The sequence below is a fragment of the Lepidochelys kempii genome, chromosome 7 (assembly GCF_965140265.1).
Source record: "Lepidochelys kempii isolate rLepKem1 chromosome 7, rLepKem1.hap2, whole genome shotgun sequence".
Taxonomy (NCBI): domain Eukaryota; kingdom Metazoa; phylum Chordata; order Testudines; family Cheloniidae; genus Lepidochelys; species Lepidochelys kempii.
Genome location: NC_133262.1, coordinates 19,620,579 through 19,645,835, shown reverse-complemented (window position 1 = coordinate 19,645,835; position 25,257 = coordinate 19,620,579). Strand labels below are relative to the sequence as shown.

The 25,257-nt window shown below is 40.4% G+C and overlaps 1 protein-coding gene across 2 annotated transcripts; it reads right to left on the bottom strand.

The window, feature by feature from the left end:
- Positions 1-553: 553 nt before the first annotated feature.
- RBSN (rabenosyn, RAB effector) lies at positions 554-23,436 on the bottom strand. Of its 2 annotated transcripts, XM_073351277.1 has the most exons (12): positions 23,322-23,436; positions 20,822-21,137; positions 14,765-14,908; positions 13,254-13,354; positions 12,464-12,509; positions 12,189-12,350; positions 10,739-10,980; positions 9,647-9,717; positions 8,739-8,825; positions 6,384-6,486; positions 5,640-5,744; positions 554-4,105 (listed from the first exon to the last, which is right to left on the bottom strand). In XM_073351277.1, exons 2-12 carry the CDS (start codon positions 20,982-20,984, stop codon positions 2,957-2,959), a joined length of 2,373 nt encoding a protein of 790 aa, XP_073207378.1. In that variant the 5' UTR covers positions 20,985-21,137; positions 23,322-23,436; the 3' UTR covers positions 554-2,956. The 2 variants fall into 2 exon arrangements, with proteins under 2 accessions (XP_073207378.1, XP_073207379.1); XM_073351278.1 differs by lacking the exons at positions 14,765-14,908; positions 20,822-21,137; positions 23,322-23,436 and having other exon boundaries at positions 12,170-12,350; positions 13,264-13,346.
- Positions 23,437-25,257: the final 1,821 nt, after the last annotated feature.

Here is a 25,257-nt window from a genome sequence, read left to right as displayed (position 1 = left end):
CTCACTAGCTCTTGGTAGTACCCTATATGTTAACAAACAAGTCTGATTTTTTTTTTAAAATGGGTCAAAGCTGGGCTCTAGTATTGGCAGCAACAGTGTTACAAGAAATGAAATGCAGAACACTTTTAAAAGATTAAACCTATTCCCTAAACGGTCTCCTACTTCAAACTAAAAGATTGAGCTATGTAGACTCAACCAATCCGTTTTCACCAAACTTGTATCAACACCCAGGTCCTGCTGAATGTTGCTAGATGACAGCATACACCACAAGCAGTAACTTATTTTGGTTTGAATGTGCTGTGAAGTGGAAGAATCACTCCACATAAAATTAAAGTTTTGACTACTCAGGACATGAGAGGAAAGGGAGGAGGGATAACTGTGTAGCTGCACATCTTAATTTAAAGCAGTTTGATATGTCCCCAAAAGAAAATTACTGTAATGGCACTATATTGAAGTTCCCCTGCTATTGCACACTTAACGTTGGCCCCTATCAGATCCTATTGGGATCCAGACCCACATTTAAAAGCATTTTCCATCTACTGCACACACACACCAAAATAAACATGTTATTTTATTTCTTTACAAATTTTCAGTATAGAGTAGTGCATGCAAGTTTATTAACAAATGCTAGTTATTTGACAATAGGATGTCTTCGTTTTGCTTTATAGTGTAATCTCCACAGCAGTCCATATACAGATAAGGTTTTCACTTTGGAGATCACCTTTACAGTTAAGAGTTCTAGTCTATCACATTTAACATTGATTGAGCTCGTGAGGTACACTAGCATCTTACCTGCTTGTAAAAATACATTGTTACATGTACAATACATATACTTTAGTGTATTAGACTGTAAAACACAAACAATGCAGGATATTTGCAGCAAAGGAACACGCTTTCTCCCCTCACCTCCCAATGTAAAAAACTGAAGCCACGGAACCATTTTTTATTCTTAAATTGAGAGCAAAATAAATTTTGGATTGCAGCCGAGGAGCCAGTTCTGGTTTGGTACAGGAAACAATTTTGCCTTAAAAGAATAACTGCTAAATTGTTATGCTTTTAAAATGTAAACAATTCCATGCCTTGACTAATCTCAAAGCTACAGGGACATGCATCTAACCTGCTTTAATTAATCCGGTGCTAGCACCAGATGTGCATTTTTCAAGACATGCCATGAAACACCTCCCCACAATCAGTTACTATTTAAAGTCACTAAAGGAAATTTTATACATTTACGGGAAGGTATGCATTACTCTGTGCTTTTACTCAGACTGAAACAAAGCTTAAAGAGCCTACTTTTGACTTTCAGGCAGTAACATTACTTATGCCTGTTGAGATTTTAAAAAGGCATACATAACTTATTTAGGCACAACTACAAACATTGTTCTGTCACATAAGAGTTTGCATTTTCATATTCAGTGATCAATAAAATTTGCATGCTAGTGTTAGCATGGTCTGTTTTAACCATTTGCTCTATTTCATCTAAAATTATACACACACAGTTAGGCCAAAACTTTCAAACACATGTTCCTAAAGCTAAGCACCTAAACCTAGATTTAGAAAACAAGAGTGACTTAATTTTTTAGAGATGCAGGCACGTGCATCTTCCATTGAAGCAAATTCTGGTACCCAAATCAAGATTTAGGTGACCAACTTTGGGCACTCACACTTCAAAAGTGATGACCTTCATTCATGTGGATCCTAACAAAGGCTCATACCTGGCGCTTAAAACACATCCAACCTTATTTTACATAAGGCAATCAAGTTTGATTCACTGATGTAGATTCACACTCTTTTAAAGGAAGTGAATCAAGTAGTAAACTGAAGTACTGAAGGGCATTATACAGCCACAAACTTTGTCCTTCAACTTTTTCACAAAATTTCAGTTTAGTGGCTTTTCTATTGCAAACAAGATTTCTGTTCCCTAAGTGCTATGTAAACAGGGTTCCAGTCTCACAAAACACACACATGATCATTCTGTCACCCAGAGTTTACAAAGGAATGTGCAGGTTCCAAAAAAGGAATTCGAAATTGGATGGTTTTCCCTAATGTTTTATTTTGCAGTGGTACTGCGCTTTCTTCCTGAAAAGAGGGAGTTAGATGTTTATTTTTATAAAAACTATTCACCTCTGAACACAGCTCAGACCCCTCTACTTTTATTCTGCAATTTATGGCCAGTGCAATGGCAGCAGCTTTAAAAAAAAAAAAATGGGAAAATGAAATGGCAGTATAGAAGGCTTTTATATTTAAAAAAAAATCTCAAATACACCACCTATGAGATCAGTTATCAAATTTGTTTTTAAATCCCTAAAAATCCCTTTACATATTTGCATTGCACAAATTGATCTGTAGCTTTTATATTCTGCAGCTCAAAGAATCATAGCAGCCTGCTTTTTAACAGCACTTTCTTGTAGCACAATAAGGCAGTTGAACTAGCTGTAACAACTTGCACGGTGTCATTTCCACGGGAAACATCTGATGCACAAAAATTTTAGAAAATAATGTTGGTCACTTATTAATGGAAGTCCAGTTTTAAAGGCTGACCTATAATATTGCAACAAAACCAAAGGAAGAAGGAAAGATGGCAGACTGATGTCTGCATTGTCAGATTTTTTTGAATCATCTATTTCCCTATTAGCACTTTCCCATTTTGCCCAGAAATAAGCATGTGATGATAATCAACAATTTAAAAAAATGTTGTGACAAAGTTCATCATATTTAAAGTTTGTATTATTAAACATGTTTGAGAATAATATAATAGTATTAGAATATTCAGTTTTATTCTCCCAATCCAAATAGTAGTGGAAAGACCTAAATGAAAGTGCATTGCACAAAATTCAAGATTCTTCTCATCCTTCCCTCTTGTAACCTGTGCTCCTTATTTTTAAATTCAGTCTGCTTCATCCTCCAGCATTAACAGTGGACTATAAAGTTATTTTTATGTGGTCATATTATTGCTTCAGCAATTGGATTTCTCTTTCTGCTTTGCTAATGTGCGCTTCAGTTCCTTTAAGTTCTCTGTCAGTACCTCCACCTCATCCATCCGTCCGCTGTGTTTGGCATCAAAAATATAAGCCTTGATATTATCAATCTGTTGGAGAAGGAGTTCTTCTTCTATAATGTCCTCTCCTGAGATTTCATCATCATCAACTTCAAAAGGATTGGTAGAAGACAACCCTTCAAATGGATTACCAGAACTCTGAGCATTCACAGACTTTTGAAATGGATTTCCATTATCTTCAAAAGGATTTGGAGCACAAACAGTTGCCTCATTTTTTTGCTGATCTTCCTCCTCATCTTCAAATGGATTATATTCTTTTTTATCACTGTGCAGGGCTTTGGTGGGCAAAGAAACCACCTGAGAACTGCCACCAGCCAATGTGTTAGCAGGGTCTTCTTCTACTGGACTAGTATCTGCCTCATCTTCAAAAGGGTTTAGGAACACTGTCTGATTTTGGTCGGTCTCTCTGATGTATTGTAGGGCATCTCTGGGTTTTGTTGGGAAGACTGAGTTCTCTTTAGTTACCTGTTTCTGGACAGCATCTGGAGACGGAGTTTTAGAACTTAGGCTGCTTTTGATCTGAGTGGTATCTAAGTCCAAAGCATGTGCTATCTGGTTCAGGTTTTCTTTTCCAGATTCATGCTGGTGCTGCTTCACTTCTCTGAAGTCTAGAGAACGTGTCCTTGAGTGTTGAGACATTGCTTTGTGTTGTTCCCTTTCCCACTCCTTCTCACGAAGGACCTGAAGCTGCTCCCTCTGCATCTCTTCCTCCTCTGCCTGCCTTTTAGAAAGCTCAATAGCTTTCAGAGTTTGCTGCTGATCATATTCATCTTGAAGCTGTCGCAGGTTCTCTTGCAACATACGGACCTCATCTAACCGATTAGCTGCCTTTGCTTGCTTAATAAAAGATGTAATATTGTCAATCTGCTGAAGAAGTGGGTCAGCTATTTCCCTTTGGCGAGGTAAGCTAGATGTAGGTAACCAACCTTCAGATTTCTTTACTGTGCCTCTTTTTGGATAAGGTACCTCACCATTGGGTGCAGCTGTGGATCTGGAAGCCAAATCTTTCTGCTTTTCCTCCAGTCTTCTCTGTGTTTCAAGTGTTGCCTAGCAGAGACAAGATTTAAAAGGAGACCTATGAACGTAAACTCCCATTTTTGCCTGAAATTTCTGTGCCTATATGGTTCCAACACCTGAGATTATTGTAACTGAAAAGTGTTAGTCACTTTTTGAGTTATTTTGTGCAGTTGACAGCATTTGTATCAGGTCAGTTTCCCCTTTGCTGAAAAAACTCAAACATCAAAGGACCAAGAAAACCCTATTTTAAAAAATTCAGTGTGCACTATTTGAAGGTTGTTCCATCAAAAATGAAATATTTTTTAAAGTAATTTTAAAAAGTTGACAGTGTCCATTTCAGAACTGGGCAATATGCACAAGTCTCTCAAAAAGGGAGGATTACTGCACTACTTTGTTCTGTGACTCATTATTTAGATTATAGGAGCAACGTAACAGATTTTTACCCATTTCTACTACAATTGGAGGAATGTACAGGGCTCAAATAAGATATTAATGTTAAGAGGCTTGTCTTGGTGTCACCCTTGTGTTCTGTGTTGATCAAACAAGACAAAACTCAGAGCCACAATTTAAAATCTACACTCAGTAATTTCCACCCAAAAACTAAGATCAGGTTGCTACAGACCTTCTGACCTGCAGTTATGCCTGGGGCAGTATTTGTATTATGCAGAATATACTGTTCCTCAAACAGTAACAGCCTGTTAGTAGTGGGGGTTAAAATACCTTTTCCCATCCTAGTATTTGCAATGAGTTCAGAAGGCCAATTACATGGAGATACTTCTGGATCATACAATGATGTGCCCATCCAAACTCACAACATGAGCACATCCCAGAGAGAAGCAATTATCACACTTCAGAAGATGCTGGAGTTCCTAACAATAACTAGATGGTTTTTTCCTTGAGTTGATTAGGAGTTTCACAAATCAACTCAAATCCCACCACAGCTGCCTACATAAACCCTCTCCTGCTCTACACTAGTAGTAGTGTTTATATATAAAGTATATAACTGTCATCCTCTTCACTGAAGGTTGTGTGCACTTACTGAAAAACGTGCCTGATGAGACTGCAAAGAGCAATCCTAATTTGATTTGGGTATTAAACTGACCAAGCCTGTCTCTAACAGATGCTCTTGTAATGGAATATCACACAGTATTAATTTAAAGGAGTCATAAATATAATGAAACCTACAGAAATCATATACATTAAATCTTAGACCAGAGGGCAAATGTGTTCTCCCTCAGGGAAATGCACTGAATTGAAGAAAAAGATTCTCATTCCTCTCTCTACTCTTACCCCAAGACATACGCAGCCTGCTCTTTGCTATTGACTCCTTTCTCCTCACAAGACATGCCCTTTCTCCCTCCAGGGAATACCAAAACCTCATTCCACAGGGATCCATAGAGAAATGGGCCAGTTCCTGAAAGACTAAATGAGACACAAAATCCAGTGCTGCGAACAGTTACTCACGTACACTGAGGCACAATGGAGTACTAAATGAGTAACTAATACAGGTGTGTGACTGCAGGAATAGGTCCTAACACAGCTAAAGCTAGATCCACATCCTCACCTGTTTTTCCATGTGCAGTTTTCTATCAATCTCCTGTTTTCTTCTCTCTTTCAGTTCTTCATACTTGTCTTTGGTTGGCAGGGACATCAGACCCAACAATTTTTCCTAGAGAAGAGTATAAATAGTAAAATACTACTGATAAACTGCAGGTTTTTAGCCTACTCAAAAACAGAAACTCTATTTAAAGAGTAAGGTGATCTAGTGCAGTGTTTCTCAACTTTTCTATACCACAAACCAATGCTCAACAGAAAAAAGTTTCCCTGCAGCAACTTAATGCTCAGGAAAATAATGAAAGCACATCTTGGTACGAATATACACTATTCTGAAATAATCGGTTTCTGGAGCACACATTTTAGTCTAATATCTCCTCAGAATTAATGAAAGTCTGAAAAGTTTAGCTTACAAAATAAAAAAAATAAATGAGTTTTCTATATATTGGTACTTAAAATATTAATAAGCAAAAATTGGTGAAACTAGATGTGTAAAGTATGCTGTCATTTCAAGAAGAGCAATTAAACATGTTGCACAAGTGTACAGTATTAGGTTTCCAACACAAGTTATCTTCATGCCAAGGGAAAGCCTTAAAAGGCTCATCAGGTCAGACTGCAGGATATTCACCATTTAAATAGCCTGAAAAGTTATTCTTCTCCAATACGTAATTTAAGTCTAGTCATGGTTCCAATTTTTGCTTATGAAGAGAAAGCAGCAGAAGAATCACATATGTGCAACCTATGCTTTGTTTACCTGTACAAAAAGGGTAGCTGAGTATCTAATCATTCTCTGAAGTTGTAGAGTTTTGGGATGAGGTTGAGGCTCTTCATTCAAGCCTAGACTCAAAATCTTCTTACTGAATCAGAATACGCATACAGTGAATAAGTACAAAAATAAGGGCCAGGAGTAAGAAAAATTCAAAGATCCAGGTGTTAGAGACACACTGTCAACCTACATTCAGACAGAAGCATGATTTTTCTTAATATATTAGTACTAGGGCTGTCAAGCAGTTAAAAAAATTAATTGCACTGTTAAACAATAATAGAATAGCACTTATTTAAATATTTTAGGATGTTTTCCACATTTTCAAATTTCACAGTACTCACTTCATATTTATTTTTATTACAAATATTTGTGCCATAAAAAACAAAAAAATTGTATTTTTAAATTCACCTCATACAAGAACTGTAGTACAATCTCTTTATCATGAAAGTTGAACTTACAAATGTAGAATTATGTACAAAAAAAACTGCATCAAAAAATAAAACAATGTAAAACTTTAGAGCCTACAAGTCCACTCAGTCCTACTTCTTGTTCAATCACTCAGACAAACAAGTTTGCCTACATTTGTAGGAGATAATGCTACATGCTTCTTGTTTACAGTGTCACCTGAAAGTGAGAACAGGTGTTCGCATGGCACTGTTGTTGCTGGTGTCGCAAGATATTTACAGGCCAGATGTGCTAAAGATTCATATTTCCCTTCATGCTTCAACCACCATTCTAGAGGACATGCATCCATGCTAATGAGGGGTTCTGCTCGATAACGATCCAAAGCAGTGCAGACTGACACACGTTCACTTTCATCATCTGAGGCAGATGCCACCAGCAGAAGGTTGATTTTCTTTTTTGGTGGTTTGGGTTCTGTAGTTTCCCCATCAAAGTATTTCTCTTTTAAGACTTCTGAAAGCATGCTCCACACCTCATCCCTCTCAGATTTTTGAAGGCACTTCAGATTCGTAAACCTTGGGTCAAGTGCTGTGGCTATCTTTAGAAATCTCACATTGGTACCTTCTTTGCGTTTTGTCAAATCTGCAGTGAAAGTGTTCTTAAAGCAAACAACATGTGCTGGGTCATCTGAGACTGCTATAACATGAAATATACAGCAGAATGGAGGTAAAACAGCAGGAGACATACTATTCTTCCCCCAGGAGTTCAGTCATAAATTTAATTAACAAATTATTTTTTTAACATGTGTCATCAGCATGGAAGCATGTCCTCTGGAATGGTGGCCAAAGCATGAAGGGGCATACAAATGTTTAGCATATCTGGCACGTAAATACCTTGCAATGCTGGCTACAAAAGTGCCATACGATCGCCTGTTCTCACTTTCAGGTGACGTTGCATATACAAAGCCAGCAGCATTATCTCCCATAAATGTAAACAAACTTGTGCGTCTTAGTGATTGGCTGAACAAGAAGTAGGACTGAGTGAAACTTGTAGGCTCTAAAGTTTTACCATTGTTTTGTTTTTGAGTGCAGTCACGTAACAAAAAAAAAAAAATCTACGTTTGTAAGTTGCACTTTCACAGTAAAGAGATTGCATTACGGTATTGTATCATCTGAATTGAAAAATACTATTTCTTTTGTTTATCATTTTTACAGTGCAAATATTTGTAATAAAAATAATATTAAGTGAGCACTGTACACTTTGTATTCTGTGTTGTAATTGAAATCAATATATTTGAAAATGTAGAAAAACAAAAAAATATTTAATAAATTTCAGTTGGTATTCTAATGTTTAACAGGGTGATTAAAATTGTAATAAAAAATGAATCATGATTAAAATAAAGTTTAGTTAGTCGCGTGAGTTAACTGTGATTAATCGACAGCCCTAATTACTTCAACTAATACCTAAGATTACTGAAAAAGTTTACAGAAAAATATTGTTCAATTGGTTAATTCGTGCCTTTGGCAGCACTTTATGTATAGTCACTTTCACTATAGTTAATCTCCCACGTGAGTGGAGGTCACACAGTAAGAGGGGAAACAAATATTCTTACAAATTAGCAAGTGAACCTGTAAAACTACAAAATATGGATAGGGTGGACAAGAATACTATTTAAACTTGTTTTTAAAACTGAAAATGAAGCTGAATGTGTCCCTTTAAGTAGACAGAGGTGCTGTGCGCATAGCAGATTCATGACCTAGCATGATTGGTTTTTTGGTTTGTTTTTTCATATTCTCACAAACTCTATTAGAAGAGGTGATTTTTCTTTTTCTGTGTTTGATTAAATTAAGTACAGTACATTTCAATTTCAAACATTGTGTCTCTAGTTTAACCCATCCACTAAATAGTTATAGAAATCTCTCTCAACAGTTTGTTCCTTACCTTAAAGCATCTATTAATTCATACACTTTCTGCACCTCCACCCTCAGGTCATTAGCATGTTCAAGATTGTAGGTCATCTCCCCAGCACTAGGAAAGAAAGAAAGAAAACACATCCTCATTTACACTAAGTTATGTCTTCCAAGCAATCTATACAATAGTAAGAATTAACAGGAGGCCTTTTAATATTACTTATCTCTTCTGTCAGATAAAAGGACTACTGCAGCTAATAAGATTTCAGGGTGAATGTTCTATGTTAAACTCATAAGTGAAAAATTTCTTATTTGCAAAAATGAAGACAATGGTTAATTTGTGAATTCTAATGTTTCACAGAAGAGGTTTACTGTATGATTTTGCCACAGCTAGCCTAAAGTCAAAGCCCTTTGGGATAGCATCTATTGTACTTGTCTGTAAAGTATTATGCAGACTTCTCAGATGAAATTCTGACCACTGACTTAAATAGGGCCAGAATTTCACTCATACTGCATAATAAACATTCACTGATTCAAACCCTCTACCTAACACCCTCCCCTCATTTTCACAAACATGTAACATCACTGGTACATCACACCGATGTACAAAGTATCTCTCCAGGCCACCTAGATGAGATATTTATATTTAGCTTCAGACATTTTAGACTGTCATCTGAAATCTCACCAGAATTAAGCTAAAGATGAAACCTGTCAACTCTAAGATATGCTTTAATAATTTAGGTCATTCACATTTACTAGCTTAGCTTCAGCCACTGAGCTGTGTCTAATATTTGGCTATAATGAAATCTCAGTGTCTAATATTTGGCTGTCCTCAAATTTCAATAGAGAATAGGTTGCCAGTTTTAATTACTGTAGACTTTGTATTAAAAACAGATTTTTAGGGGGAAAAACACATGCAAGAAAATCACACAGGCTTACTTTAATGATTCTGCCATCTTTATGTATTCCGGAGCCTTCTGGTCAACCTTCTCCATGCAAAGCCGGAGTTTCTTGTTTAATCAATCAATAAAATCAAGAGATTAAAATGCAGCTCTCCAATATTAGCTATACACATACTCTCCTCACATAAAAAAAACAGACATTTGTATGGCATAAACCTTTCATCTGGGGCATGTGCATGTGAGAGTTTAGCGCTGATGAATGCTCTCAAATTGACTACCTGGGACAATGAGGTCCTCTATTTATTATCCACACAACAAACGCAGAATGCGCAGTAGCACAGCAAGCTTCCCTACACTGCCCCACCACTGAACCAAGTTCAGAGACCATTTCTAGGGCTGACGGTGTATATCTGTCATCATGACTTCTTCAGTCCTTGGCCTCTCTGCTGAGATTGCTGACAAGAGGACCAATTAGCGCTAACTATGATGTTCTGATATGTGATATTGACATCTAGCCACTACGAACGGAACTAAAACCCGTCAATCCATTTCAGAGACATCACCAAAGAGCCATCAGATTATGACTTTTAGTCACTAATGACTTGGACTGTATTTGAACCCATAACCTAGAACCAAAAGGCTCCTGTCATAGCCTATTACTAATTTCCTGAGCCATCCTGTTCACCTGCCCTCCAGCCCCCATACAAGAAACAGTTAAAAGCAAAAGGCATAGATTCTGTACAATCCATTAATGTAGTGCAGACACACAAATACGCACATACACATTTCTTTTAAAATGCATTTTATGAGCAACCCAGCTGAGGAAGACCAGAATTTAGGGGTCACCTCAAAACTACTGTCTCTAGATGATTAGAAATAAAACAGGTCACAAAGTGAGATGCTTCTTCATCAGGCTAGGGAGAAGGAACCAATTATTACACAGCCCTACGTACATTTAGATCCCAGCGAGTGGACAGAACACCATCCTGTATTCCATTCTCCTAGAGTGGTGAACAATGAATGGTCCACGGATAAGGGAAGTCAGATGAGGGAGAATAAGGCAGGAACCACCTATAGTTCTATGCCATCTCCCACACCCACCCTGAGCAGGTAATAGGTTTTATTTTACCTCATAGAGTTTCACAATATCCGGTGTGTATTCTTTCTCATCAATCTGTTGCTCTCTTTTGAGTAGGGTGTCTTTACAGTGCCTACAGCAGCGGATTCTGTCATCGTCCTTCTCATCCAGAACTGAGCTCACACTGCTTACACTGCTAATGCTGCCACGGCGGGAGCTATGGATACTGTTAGGTGAGGAGTTTGGACTAGTATGAGAGGCCAGGGCCTCTTTGCTGGCACTGGTGAGTCTGCCTGAAAACCACACACACAAACAAATGATTCTGTAATACCCAAAAGGCCAGGGGTTCTCAAACTGGGGGTCATGACCCCTCAGGGAGTCACGAGGTTATTATGTGGGGGGTCACAAGCTGTCAGCCTCCACCCCACACCATGCTTCACCTCCAGCATTTATAACAGCATTAAATATTAAAAAAAAAGTTTTTAATGTATAAGGGGGGGGTTGCACTCAGAGGCTTGCTGTGTGAAAGGGGTCACCAGTACAAGTTTGAGAACCACTGCAGAAGGGAATGAATATTTCCAGTTTCTCATTGGAACCAAATTGATACACATGTTCTACACATGTCGGAGAGGAAACCACCTTGCTAGGGAGGAGGAACTAGCTATTGGGACATCCTACATCCCTTTGTAAGTAAGCAGTTTATCAGATTAGCAAGCCGCTAATCAGATAGATGAGGACCTTATGTTGTAAGACTCTCATATCCAATAATAATTACCAAGATTATTTATATATTAATAATTAGCCAGAGTTATCACAGCTCCTCTCTGGAACTATAGGACGGGCCTGAAGACACAAAGGAGAATTAAATTAAAATGACTGTATGATCAAGACCAATGTTAATCAAGTGATTTTGTGAACTAATCCACATTTAACTCATAAAAGGGAGGATAGTATTTTTGTCACAGTAGTGTCAGTGGGTTCATTACAGACTTGATAGCTGACCACCGCAGAACACTATCCACCTGTCTTCTTCCCACTGCTCTCTTAAATAGTCATTAGTTCTAGCAGACCAGAATATAAGGGCTGCAGCAACAATTTGTCTTGTTTAGTCAAAGCTACCAGGTGCTACAGCTGCTAGGAGAAGACATGGTGTAGCTGTCAGAGCACATCACTAGGAACCAAGAGATCTGGATTCTAGTTCTGTTTACCTGGGTCTAATACTTATCTAGCCTGCAGTAAGGCTTAATTCATTAATGTTTATAAAGCACTTTGAGCTCCTTGGAAAGATGCTACAGAAAATGAAAAATTACAATATTAAAGAAATTCAACTGCACCACACTGGGAAATCTTGGGAACTGGGAATACCAAATGGAGAATCATAGATAGGAACCTTTGATGAAAACAGACATAAGCAGCTCAGATGGAAAAAGCTGAACCCCTTTAGTTGGTGTTCTCAAAGAGAGGACGACAGGAGTAACTCACATCTGCCCACTGTACTCACTCGCCAACGGAAGGCTGACAAGCTCCATACACTTCTTGCACATGATAGACCCACAAAGGCGGCAGTGATGACGTCTGTTCCGAATGCTGAACTTATTACCACAGTCTGGGCAGAACGGAACATCCTGATCATTGACCCAAGGCACAACAGACTTCTCTATAGCTGTTCATGGGGAAACGGACACAAAAACACTCCACCTTAGAACCACCATGAAATCCATTTATCAGCTGGTGTGAAACATCAGGAAAGTTAGTTTGATGTAAGCGTGTACCAACCTCTTATTTTAGCTGACTCTGTATTTGTTCTGTCAAATGACGTAAGCTGGCAAAGGACACACAGAGGAGTTAATCAGGTCAACTGCATGCTTCTCATAAGACAATATTTACACACCTCAAGAATGGCATTTTTAACAGCTTGGACTGCTCAGTCTTGACAGCATTCTCTTATGTACTAAAAAGGTAATCCGTCATTTACAGCAACCTCCCTGTACTTTCCCCACTATTTCTACAGCAACACTGGTGTAAACAGCACATGACACACGTAAGCCAGGTGCCTGACCTGAGGACTCTCACTAACTTCGATGAATACAACAGATTGCTCTTGTATATTCTTCCTACAGCACCCATCATCACTGTACCTATGAAAAGATACAAGTAAACTAGAGCTACGAGACAGGGTCCATAACAGAATATGAATAATAAAAGATTTGGTGCAAAAATATGAAGCAGACAGTATGGGGGAGGAGCTTAGCACTGCAAAACTAGAAGAAAATAGTAAAGGGATGGCACTTGGCCCATTGAGAAGAAGAAGTTCTTAAAAGTATAATGGACAACATGGAATAGGGGCATTAACTCAAATTGAAAATGGAGCTCTTAGTACAGGACACACAAGAAAATGAGAGCCAAAAAGGAGAATGTATGGGAGACAAAATATTTATGATTAAACCTTCAACATTTCTGAAACAATTTGGGCATTACACAAATTGTGCACATTACAGATTCAAACAAGGTTTTACATCAGGTCTTCTATACATTCACAGGAATAAACAAGAAGTAACAAATTTACCTTTTCTAACCTGATTATTAATTTATTGACTTCAACAACATAATGATCAATTCTAGCTGCTCGGTGTTTCTTGAAATCAGAAAGATGACTCCTCATGGCACCTGGTCAGAAAAGACAGATTAAGAAAGTCCCCAGATTCAGTCACATAATCTTGTAAATGTCAGTTTAAAAGAAACGTTAATCTCTTTTCACTGTTTGCTACTGAGGTTCAAATGGAATTTTAAAGACAGATTGGAATCCTGTTTTTTAACAGCACTGCTTTGAATAGAATTGTAGATTAAACCTCTTATCTGCAAACTGGCTTTAGTGATAAACGGAGCACTCTACTTCTACCACTAAAATTACTAGCATTACTTTAAAGACAGCAAAAGCAACCAAAAAACCTCTTGCTATTACTCTCTTGATCCCTCAATTACCAGTCAACAACAGCTTACTAAATGTAAGAGTTACTTCCTTTTCATTTGCTGACTACCACTGGAATTGGGAATAAAGCTGTCAAACAGATATTAAAAATGTATGCAACTGCAATTCCTCTTTCAGATTTCTAACTTCCCTTTTTTAATCTTCAAGGATTTTAAAATCTGACTGCCAAATACATAAGAAAAATCAAAACTGCATAATCACTTCAAGAAAAGTGCAATTCAACACAGCTCAAGATGTTTCTCCTGGTTCATATTATATTCTCAGATATGCGGACAAATCATGAAGTAATTACTTTTTTCCTGTAACACTGTTGATGGAGCAAGAAATCAATGCTGAGGTTACACTACAAATATTTGTTCATAAATATAAAACAGCATCTGTCGCTTCACCTCCTCATACTAGTGCAAGCCAATCATCACATACAAAATATGGGTCTCTCTGAAGACAAAAATTCCTTATGCCTTGCTGCTGAAAGAATAAAACATTCAAAGCCTAACTGAACAGTACAATACACCATGAAGCTCACCAAACTTAGGCTCTGGCAGACCAAAGGGACTGAGTTCCAGAGGTGTAGGTCTGCCATCAGTCCTGTGGGATTTCATCCCACGACCCAACAGCAAAAATGCCCCATAAAACAGTAAGCATAACAACAGAATACAGCATAAGAGGCAGTCTCCAATAATGATATTAGAAGTAGTTCGAGGTCCAAACAAGATACCCTTGAACTTTAAATAAGTCTTTGATATGGACCTGAGCTTTACCAAGCAGGCCTGTCTCTAACAGTGCCGGGCCCCCGGACCTCCCCCACAAACTCAAACCCAAGCAATACAGAAACATTGAGAAAATCTGAACCTGAATCCATACTTAGTAGCTCAGGGACAAAGTAACACATCTGTTTTTTAAAATGTTACTCAAGAGCCTGAGTACAGTTTAATAAAACAATACACAAGGCATCAGCTCTCTACACAGTGGACCAAATTCTATGTAGACTTACAATCTGTGCAACTCCAATGAAATCAATTGGATTGTACTGAGTGTAAATTAACAGAAAACCTGTCCTACTACACATGGCTTTCCTGTTTTCTTACCCAGTTCTTGGGGCTCCCACATGTATGGATCTACTCCACCATAACTGAAAGACTCGTATCGCTCCTGAGCTCCAGTATCAGTTCGGTCATCTCCATCTCGTTTCAATAGCTTCTTCTTTGCTTTTTTGGCCTTTTGGACTAGATCTGAAAAACAGATCGAACACTAAGCAATCAGTCCCTGAACATTTGTCATTTGAAGCCACTATAAACTTCATCTGCTCATTTAGCATAATTCAATTTCCTTTAAAACAATAATAGTTTTCCTCCTTCATAAAAATAAGCTGGCCTGGTGTACAGAACCAGAAAGCATCCCCATACTTATGTCAGACAGCGGTGAGGCTGGACATAAGGAGATGCTTGGCATTCACAGCTCCTGTTGATAAACTGGAGTTACAGGTGCTCAGCACTAGCATCAGTGTTTGATGACAGAAAATTATGCAAAGAAATTAATCTAAATAGTGAACTGTTGACTAAAACATCATTGCAGGGGTCCAATCCTGCAAGTGGTGCACACTTTGCAAGTGTTGAGGACCTCTCAATTCCCAGTAATTTCTCTGGAAGATGAGGTTACTCAGCACTTCACAGGATTGAACTTCAAGGGAGAGAACCCTGTCCAAAGTCAACTTACTAACCCAACCCTAAGGAAAGCTACAAAATAATGATCAGCAAATGCCTTATTATCTTCATTAAACATTATAAAGGCAGCTACTTAAACATACCACTATCTTTAGTGCAGTACCTTTGTTTTCGAATATTCTGCTTATAAATGGCATTGCTTTGCAGTACTTAGTTACATTCTTTGTAAATTCACACAAAAAACCCACAAGTAAAAAGATGACATTTAGCAATATTGTAATAGTGAACATATTTTAAATATTAATGAATTCTACCAGACTACTTCACATGAGATGAATATTACTGAGAGGGGGGCATGGTCTAGTGCAGAGGTGGGCAAACTCCAGCCTGAGGGATCGTCCTACCCTGCCCAGCCTCTGAGCCCCCAGCCCCGCCCCTGCTGTCCCCCCTCCTCTTCAGCCTCACCTCGCAGTGCTGCCAGCACTCTGGCCCGCCGCTCCTGTCAGGCAGTGCAGCTGGCTCCAGCATGGTAAGGGGGCGGGGAGGTTGGATGATGGGAGTCAGGGGACAGGGAGCAGTTGGATGGGGAGGAGGTTGCAGGAGGGCAGTCAGGGGACAGGGAGCGGGGGAGTTGGATAGAGGGTGGGGTCCCGGGGGGGGGGGGCGGTTAGAGGTAGGGGTGTGGATGGGGTCATGGCAGTCAGGGGTCAAGGAGCAGGGGGGGTTGGATGGGTCAGAGGTTCTGAGGGGGGTGGTTAGGGAGCGAGGGCCAGGCTGTCTGGGGAGGCACAACCTTCCCTACCCAGCCCTCCATACAGTTGCGCAACCCCAATGTGGCCCTCAGGCCAAAAAGTTTGCCCTCCCCTGGTCCAGTGGACCAAGCAAAGGACTGGGAGTCTGAAATTCCTGAGTCTTCATCTGTATTGCCACACTTGCCCCTGAGATATTGGCCAAGGCATTTTAGTATTCTGTTTCGGCTTCCCCCTCTGTAGAGATATGGGAATACTTAGCTACTGACACATGGGGATGTTATGAGAATTAATCAGCTGAATGCAAAGAGCTCTGAAGTTGAAAAGCACTGTAAGTACTATGATAATATTGGTCAAATTCTCTTATTTGGCTCAACCTGGTGTGAATATTAATGTGCCAGTTAAACCATCTTCCCAATTACCAGCAGCTCACAGGAATACAGTGTACCCTGACAAAGACTTATTTTTCAAGCAATCTGTGAAATTAAAACACTGGACAAAGTACTAGATATGAGAACACACAAGTCTGATTCACTTAGCAGCTATTAGAGTGTAGGTAAGCAGCCTATTATGTGGAAGTTACTGTTCACTGCAGTGAATTGCCTGCAGACCCTCCCACATATAGTATTTTAAACAGAACAAGTGTCACATTTATCCACCAGCTAGCAATAATTACATTTTGTCCTTCTAAAGCACCTTGCTTCCAAGGATCTCAAAGCACTTTATACAAATATTAAGACTCATAACAGCTGTGGGTTGAGGTCACAGGTATGATTAGCCCCATTTGACAGATGGTTAATTTGAGGCACAGAGGATTAGTTTCACATAGGTTCAGAGTCAGTTGCAGAGTTAGGAATACAGCCGAGAAGTCCTGACAACCAAGACTTTCCTCTAGACATACTTCATTTCTAATATTACTGAAGTGTGTCACCAAATCTATCCCCTGGCTGTTGGCAATAACTAAGAGGGTGTGCCACAGATCAGGGGGGCTGCTAGGGGTTTATACTGTTTTTATAGACAGGAGCCAACCTTAACTTTCCAACCACTGCCTATGCTGTAGGAGGAGCTACAGTCACTAGTCCAACCAATTAAATAAGAAAACAATTACTATTAGCATATTACAGATGAGCATTAGTACCAATCCTATAATTAAGGTTACGTTGATACTTTCACTTAAAATTAGGACTAAAATCCCTGTTTCACATTTTAATGATGAGACAGTCTCCAGTTTATCACAATTACTGTTCAAAAAAAAAAACGAACTTTTCTAGAACATTTTCTGGATAGAATACTTGATAACTATACAGGTAAAGAGAAAACTAAGAAATTACAGTTTTGAATTTCAGCCTCCAGGGTTTTTTTGTTTTGTTTTTAGCAGTTTTGGTTTTTGTTTTGTTTGCAGGACACAGGGAGTAGCCCACAGCCACTCCAAACTACACACCATACATCTGCAATACCACATCCCAGAGACAGGCACTTTTGACATTTAAAAAGTATACAAAATAAAAATTATTTCCCTTGATGAAGTCATCCGGAATAATTTAAGCAACAGCCAGAGCCAACGTGTGGCTAATATTAATGTTTATTAATTCTGTTTATAAAGACCTTTGAAACCCTCAGGTGAAAGGCTCTATAAGAAGTCCCGAGTTAATGGGGTAACTAGGGCTGGCTTAGACTTGCTGCGGCCTGGGGCTGAAGCCTGAGTCCCACCACACAGGGCAGAAGCTGAAGCCTCATGGCTTCAGCCTTGGGTGGCAAGGCTCAGGTTACAGGTCCCTTGCCTGGGCCTGAAGCTTTTGGGCTTTGACCCCCCGGCCCGGGGTGGTGGGGCTCAAGCTTTCCGCCTTCCTGCATCCCAAGCAATGGTGCTTGGGTGGGCTCAGGCCCACCTGGGTTCATGTAGTAATTTTTGTTGTAATAAGGGGGTCACAGTGCAATGAAGTTTGAGAACCCCTGCCTTAGTGAATCACAGCTCTTTATCAGGTCAGTACCACTAAAGTGGATATTAAATTATTTATATTACCAAAGCCTTAGGAACCCTAGTCATGGACTTGGACAACATCATGATAGGTGCTGTACAACCACATTAGCATCTTAGTCTTTGCTACTCTGATATCTTCATAGAGAGACAACCCAAATCTGCATATGCAAACAGTGAGGAGGGAAATCTGTGAAGATTATTTTGTTCAAGGAACTGGAGTCAAGGGGTTAGAATATGATAATTCAACACTGTTGGTTCCTGAATGCTTTTTGCTAGCATATATATTAAACAGTTTCAATATGATTGTAGACAGGGGCCTGAGTTAGCACCACCAGCAGCTCCTCAATGGCCACTATTTATTTCTTTGTCTGTGAAGGGAGGGAAACTTGGTTTCTCTTTGGCCAGATTTAACCTTCAGGTTATAGGTTTAGTATCTTCACCACTGGCATAACTGATTTACACCACCCTACACAAACAGCCTTGATTTACACCAACTTACATAAATAGCCTTTGTTACACTTGTTTAACAAAGCCTTGTTTAAGGCTTTCCAGTCTCTTGAGCTGTGAATTTCCAGTAAAGTCCTTGTTTAGAAATATCTATTTACTATCAAGCTACTATCTGGCAGTTTCTAACGAATATTGTAGGATAGAAATCCGTCACACAAATAATATATAACAAGTGAAAAGTGAATAGTAACATTATAATGCACTTCAATAGTTGTCATACAGTATCTACTAAAGATAGAAAAGTTATGTGATTGCATGGTACTATCATTTGTCATAAAAAGTTTAACACATATATTAATGCGTCATGGGATACATGCAAATTGGAAACCTGCTGTACTTTTCCTCATTGTTATCAGTTACCCAGCACATCTCAGTTAAAATTTACAGTCAAAAGGGCTACCTGAGGAGTAAGGTACTACTCGACACAAGTGAAGATATAATCTGGTTTAGAGATTTTTTCTTGTGGACCACTTCTCCTTTCAGTCATAATGGCATAGACCCATCTCCTCCATCCATTTCCTACTGTGCAAACCATCTCCCATCTCATTCCTGATCTCATAGATAAGGCAAAATTTTTCTCACAGAGGTCACGGAAGCCTGTGACTTCCTGAGACCTCCATGACTTCAGCCCGCGACAGCTGGGAGCTGCAGGGTCCCCTGCCTCCCACGTCGGCTGGGAGCTGCGGGGTACCCTGGGGACTTTGAAGGTTGGACAAAAACAAGAAAAAGTATGGGTTCCTCATGACTATCAGAGACAAAAGGTTCTTTCACATCCACTTCATCTCCCCCCACAATAAAAACAAATAAAAAGTTTAAATTTAAAAAAAACATAGTACATTAACACAGGCCCATGTAAAAAGCATATATAAATGATTGTCTTATCCACCCACATTTAGGACACTTTGAACTCAGCAAGAAATCACTTAGAAATATTTCTGATGTGTAGTTTGAATACTACTCCCCCACTTAATATAAAAGCAATTTTGTTGTTTTCTACGCTAGGGTGAGTTTTACTGGATATGGCTTGACATGAATAACTATGACAAAGTAGGCAGATAAAAACAACATCCTTAAAAATGCAAATTAAAGAAAAATCTGAAAAAGTGTGACTATTATATTTTCAATTAAAAGGACACTACTGAGATAGCAGAACCCAAAATTTAGGTGTTTTTTGTTTAAAAGCAAAAAAACAGTCAGGAGAGCTAACAAAACCTAACACAAGGTCTCTTTTTCTTAAACCAATGAAAAGAATATTGTTGTTTTGGTTTAAATATTCCAGAGCGGTGCTTGCAATTCCAATACTACAGCATTGTGCGAGTGCACAAGAACCCCAAGAGCGAAACTGACTAGTCTACTTTAATTGTCCAAACTGAGTGAATGGCTAAAAGCAAATGAGCCGCTGAAGTGGTGAAAAGTAAATCAGATTTATAAAACTGAATTTTAATAATCTAACAGGGGCTAAGAGTAACAAAAGCTATGCTTTTAAATAAAAAAGATTGTTTGAATATATGGCTTTTAATCTGTGTCCTTTTAAGCGGCAGTGTCAATTATAGTTACAAATGATAAAAATTCAAAATTAAGGAAAAACAATTAAGCAACTTTCCAGAAAAACACTCAAAAGACTGTTTCTGCACATTTTACTCTACACATAAAATGAAAGTGTATATGAACAAAAAGCTACGAACAATCTTTTATCATCACAAAAATGGAAAAGTATGATTATCTAAACAGAAAAGAAATCCAATATAAATATACTCAAGGCACCCAACAATTAAGCGGTTTAATTGACAAGTTCAAGGCATCCACATTGTAGTCAGCTGACAAATCCAGTCAATTTTTGACAGTATGCCCAGGGAAGTTACAAGGAAAACTGCTATTAATTCTAACACTATAAATCATCCATGTACTGACAACTTTCACAAAAGTGAAAAGCCAGCATTTTCTAACTTGGATGCATAAAATTAGGCATCTGAAAATCAAGCCACTTATTTAGGTGCCTAACTTTAGGCAAGCAAGGTAGAAAACATTTTTGAAGCTTTCTGTTGGAAACTGTACAGTAATTATTCTTTGGCCTAAATCCATTTACACATAAACCAACCCTACTCCTAACTCATTTTAATCAATATTTTAGTGAAGTGAAATTTATAGGTGAGATGCTTTTAGGAATCTGTAGTACAACTTAAAGATTTTTCACTGTATGGAATTTTACAGAGCAGAAGTTAAAGCTGCTGTCATGACTCTTACTTCTGAGCTGTCCTTTGACATCTCTGTCCTCGCTTGAGTGTTCTTCTTCATAGTGAGACTGAAGCTGATAGAAAGACTGCAGATCCTTCAGGCACAGTGGACACAGAAAACCCTCTCTCACTTCTACAGGGTCATCAAATGGAGGAGGGTAGCTTGATGCCATGGTGTTTTGTTCACTCGTGGGATACTGCTGTCCCCCAAGTCTTAGCAGCAGTGGAACAGCAATATGCTGTTTATGAGCATTATGTCAGATGAAGCAACTGAGCTAATGAAAAGAAAGTGCCATCGTCCCTTGTAGCTTGTGCAAAACAGCACTCTGAAAGAGATCCACAGAGCAGTTTTAAACAGGATGAACAGTTTTAACTCAGTAATTCTCTCTGATCTTTTAATACTGATACTTTTAATAATCCAGTTACAGCCTAGAACACTGCTCCACAGAGGACTGAAGGGCTCTCAACCTTTCCAGACTACTGTACCCCTTTCAGGACTCTGATTTGTCCTGCATAACCCCAAGTTTCACCTTGCTTAAAAACTACTTGCTTACAAACTCAGACATAAAAATACAAAAGTGTCACAACACACTATTAATGAAAAATTGCTGACTTTCTCATGTACCATATAATTATAAAATAAATCAATTGGAATATAAATATTGTACGTACATTTCAATGTATAGTATATAGAGCAGTATGAACAAGTCATTGTCTATATGAAATTTTAGTTTGTACTGACTTCACTAATGCTTTTTATGTAGCTTGTTGTAAAACTAGTAAATATCTAAATGAGTTGGTGTACCACCTGGAAGACCTCTGCGTACCCCCAGAGGTACATATACTTCTGGTTGAGAACCACTGGACTAAATCACTACTTCACCTCTTCATATCACATGGTGCACAGGACCCTCAAATATTTTGTGGGTGGAAAAAGTGGACCCTTCCTTCAGGCAATACTTTGGCGTAACACACAAGTTTCTCATAAGCTCCTTCACTTGGGAAGAAAACTTCTATGAAGAATGACAAGGAATGCTAAAGGAAATAAAATTGTGTGTCTGACCCAGAATGCTTGGAATACTGGAAGCATTCTGGTAAATATTTTTAGCAGTACCAAATGTGACAGAGGACAATTTCCTGGATATACTGTAATGAATTAAGTTAAACCTTAATTAAGTTTAATATCTTTGGGATCCATTGTATAAAAATGTAATTGTTTGTGTGTTGTTACTGTATGATTGTATGTAAATTTTCTAGGAGACTGACTAATGTAAACCTTGGGGAAATATTAGGAACTTCAAAGAACCGTTTGGGACAATGGAGGTGAAGTGGGTTTCCCAGGTGGTACTTGGGAGGCTGTTCAGCGTAGAAATACTCCCTGGGAAGGGACAGAGACATGCGTCTCCACCCAAAAGAGGTGTCAGCCAGGGGTTTGAAGCCTGAGCGTGGGGTGCTTTTGCTGGATCAATGAGGGGAAATACGGGTGCTGTTGCCCTGAACTGATGCCAAGCCAATGTACTAAACAGTTGAATAGGACAGTGAAGGATCTTTATTGCGGAGAAGAGTAGGTCAGGAAGGTAGGCACACCTAAAAGGGAGGCAGCCTGGTTGAGGGTCTGCTTCGAGGAAGGAGGTAGATCTGGTCCAACATGTGTTTGTAGTATAACTTCCTGACCTGCTCCACTGTATTCAAGAAAGGGCTTAATCTATTATTCTTTATCTGATTCTAACTCCTTCCTACTCTGTAATTTAGTTTCTGTTTATGTCCCTGCCTGTACATTACATTGCTTTGTCCCAGATATTGTTATGCCATTAGTTGGCTCCCAGCTGTTGGAATTCCTTCCTAATGCTCTCATCACCTCTTATCTCGAATATTCACATCTCGATACATGAGAAAGCTGCTTTGAAAACTATCATCTCACTTGTACATAACACTTTTCATTCCCAGAACAATGTACACATCCGAACTCCACAACACGCTTGACATGCAGCCACCTCTAGGGTGGCGCGGCCAACAGCGCAGAGCAACACTGCCCCAGTTTGTGAAAGGAAGCGAGGAATGCCACACCCGACTGGGTGCGTGATGGGCATGTAAAGTGACCCGGCCGCGGCCCAAACCGGGACAGCCTGGCAGTCGTGAAACTCTGCCAGGACCAGGTGACCCGCCTGCGAGACCTGCAGCCCCCGCCCTGGGTTCAGCCCTGACTCCCCGGCACCGGGGCGCTCCCAGCCGCGCGCAGGCAGCAACGTCAGCACCCCACCCGCAGCTCACCCCACTGAAACGGGCGGGTGGGGGGGGGGACTACAATACTCTGGGGCCCGGCAGCCGTTACTCGGCCCCGCCCACTCCCGTGAGCGAGCGGGGAATCCCCCCGCCCTGCGGCGCAAGGCAGAGGCGGGCGCGCGCCCCAGCCAGGGTGCGGGCAGGGGCTCAGCCCCGCCTCACAGGGAGCCCAGCCCGGCGGGCGGGAGCTAGGGGGAACTCGGAGCCCACCCCGGGGCGGGTCTCACCTCGGCTCCCGGGCGCGAGAGGCCGTGGCCCAGCCGCGTCTGGCGGCGCTCGGGGCTCAGGCCCAGGATCCGGGCAGGACGAGCGCCGAGCCAGCGATGAGGGAGTGAGGCGGGTTCATCCGGGACAGCAGGGAGGGGCGGGGCCCGGCCGAGGCGCCGCTGCCGAGCGTCGAGTCATGGATCGAGTAGGAGGGGCTGCTGGGAGAGCAGGGAGGCTTGCAGCAGAGCAGGGCCAGGGCTGGAAGGGATTGGGCGGGGAGGCCAGGGCCTAGGGCAAGGTGTACCCTGGGCTAGAGCATGGGCAGGCTAGGGGCTGTGATCCCTGTGGAAGTGGCATTGTCAGAGCCCATCTCCAGCATTGCCAGCCCGAACAATCATGAGATTGAACAATGGGGAAGGGCAGGGGTGGCTGGTTTCTGGTTTCCGAACCTTTAGGCTACACTCCCGGCACATTTTCATGCTTTTCTCTGCAACCCTGAGGGCTGGGGACTTACTGTTCTCATTTAAATGAGAGCTGAGATTCTCTTGTAATCAATTGTCTTCACAAGTTGGGGCCGTGAGCAGAACATCGTATGCTGCAAGGCTTATGATAAAATTGCGAGAGTTGGCACATAGCTCCCAGAGCTGGGGTACTACGCAAAATAGGACATATTACAAGAGTGGAGATAAAATTGCAAGTGTTGGCAGTACTGTGTCTTGCTCAGCCCCCTTCCCCTTTTGGAGTAGCTTTGGTGGCCATGGTGGTGAGGATGGGAGTGTGAGACAGAGATTCCCACCTGAAATATCCTATAGTCTAGGTATAGTTGGCAGGAGATCATAAATTCTAGGCTTACCTCTTCCACTGACTGTGGTTAATTCTGCAATTCACAGTCTTGTTACTGAGCATACCGGAAATAACCCAGGTTGCTAACATTACAGATCCAAGTCTCATTCTCTGATCCACCCTGTCATTCAAAGAAAGTATGTCAAAGCGAAATGCTTGACTGTGCTGTCCACTGGACCACACTTTACTCCCAGAGCCAGTAGTAAAACCCAGGAGTCCCAGTATTAAATTTTCACTGCTGCCTCACAAATAGTTGTGTAAACCACCAGCAAAGTGTGTGTCATGTCCCTTTTCTGATACCAGTTACCACCTTATCTCAAGTGGAAGAGGTCTGTGCTGTGGATCTGAAGTTTCCTGGGTTCTAATTGCTAATACAGGTGTGGAAAAATAGTGCATGATCATGTAAACCTGTGTCTGTCTTGTATGTTTAAGTTGTAAACTCTATAGGGCAGGGACTGGCTGCTACTCTGTTTGTACAGTACCATGTCTAATAGGGCCCCATTCTGGGTTGGTCTTTAGGCACTACAATAATAAACATGATTATTATTATTCTATCAACTACTGCCTCTTGCGAGGGTAGATTTACTACAGCAAAGGAAAAGCTCCTTTTGTTACTGTAGTCAGCATCTGTAGTACAGTGATGTAGCTACGGCGCTGGAGTTGGCCACTGAATAGCATCCCCCTCTACCACATGAATCCCTCACTGAGGATGGATTGTGGTAGTGGCCCTTAGGGACTACATAGCAGCATGGTTCCAAAGAGGGCCCTGCTGTGGGGATGATCAGGAGAGACCTGGCCTCTGTCAGTGTCCTAGTGTGCTAGAGCACTATCAGCAGCACCCAGACCACTGACAGTGTTGTAGCTTGAAAAAGGCTGCAGGCCCAACTGGAGTCTATTATACACTTTCTGTTGGGGGACTGTGAGCACCTGGATGGTAATCAGTGGGGTAATGAAAGGATATAAGTCAGAGGAACAGGAAGCAACTGTAGGTTCAGATGGTGAAGTTCTGAAGATGGGATGGCTGGGTCTCCTTGCTGTAAGCCTGCATCATAATGAGATAATTTGTAAGAAAATAATAAATATGTATCTTAGTGAAAGGATAATTTGATGTGT

Coding starts and splice junctions, on each gene's coding strand:
- RBSN (XM_073351277.1), bottom strand. CDS start 20,984: ATGGCATCAAGCTACCCTCCTCCATTTGATGACCCTGTAGAAGTGAGA. Junction 8,826..9,646: donor AAGATGGCAGAATCATTAAA/GTAAGCCTGTGT, acceptor TTTCTTTCCTAG/TGCTGGGGAGATGACCTACA. Junction 6,487..8,738: donor GAATTAATAGATGCTTTAAG/GTAAGGAACAAA, acceptor ATTCTGATTCAG/TAAGAAGATTTTGAGTCTAG.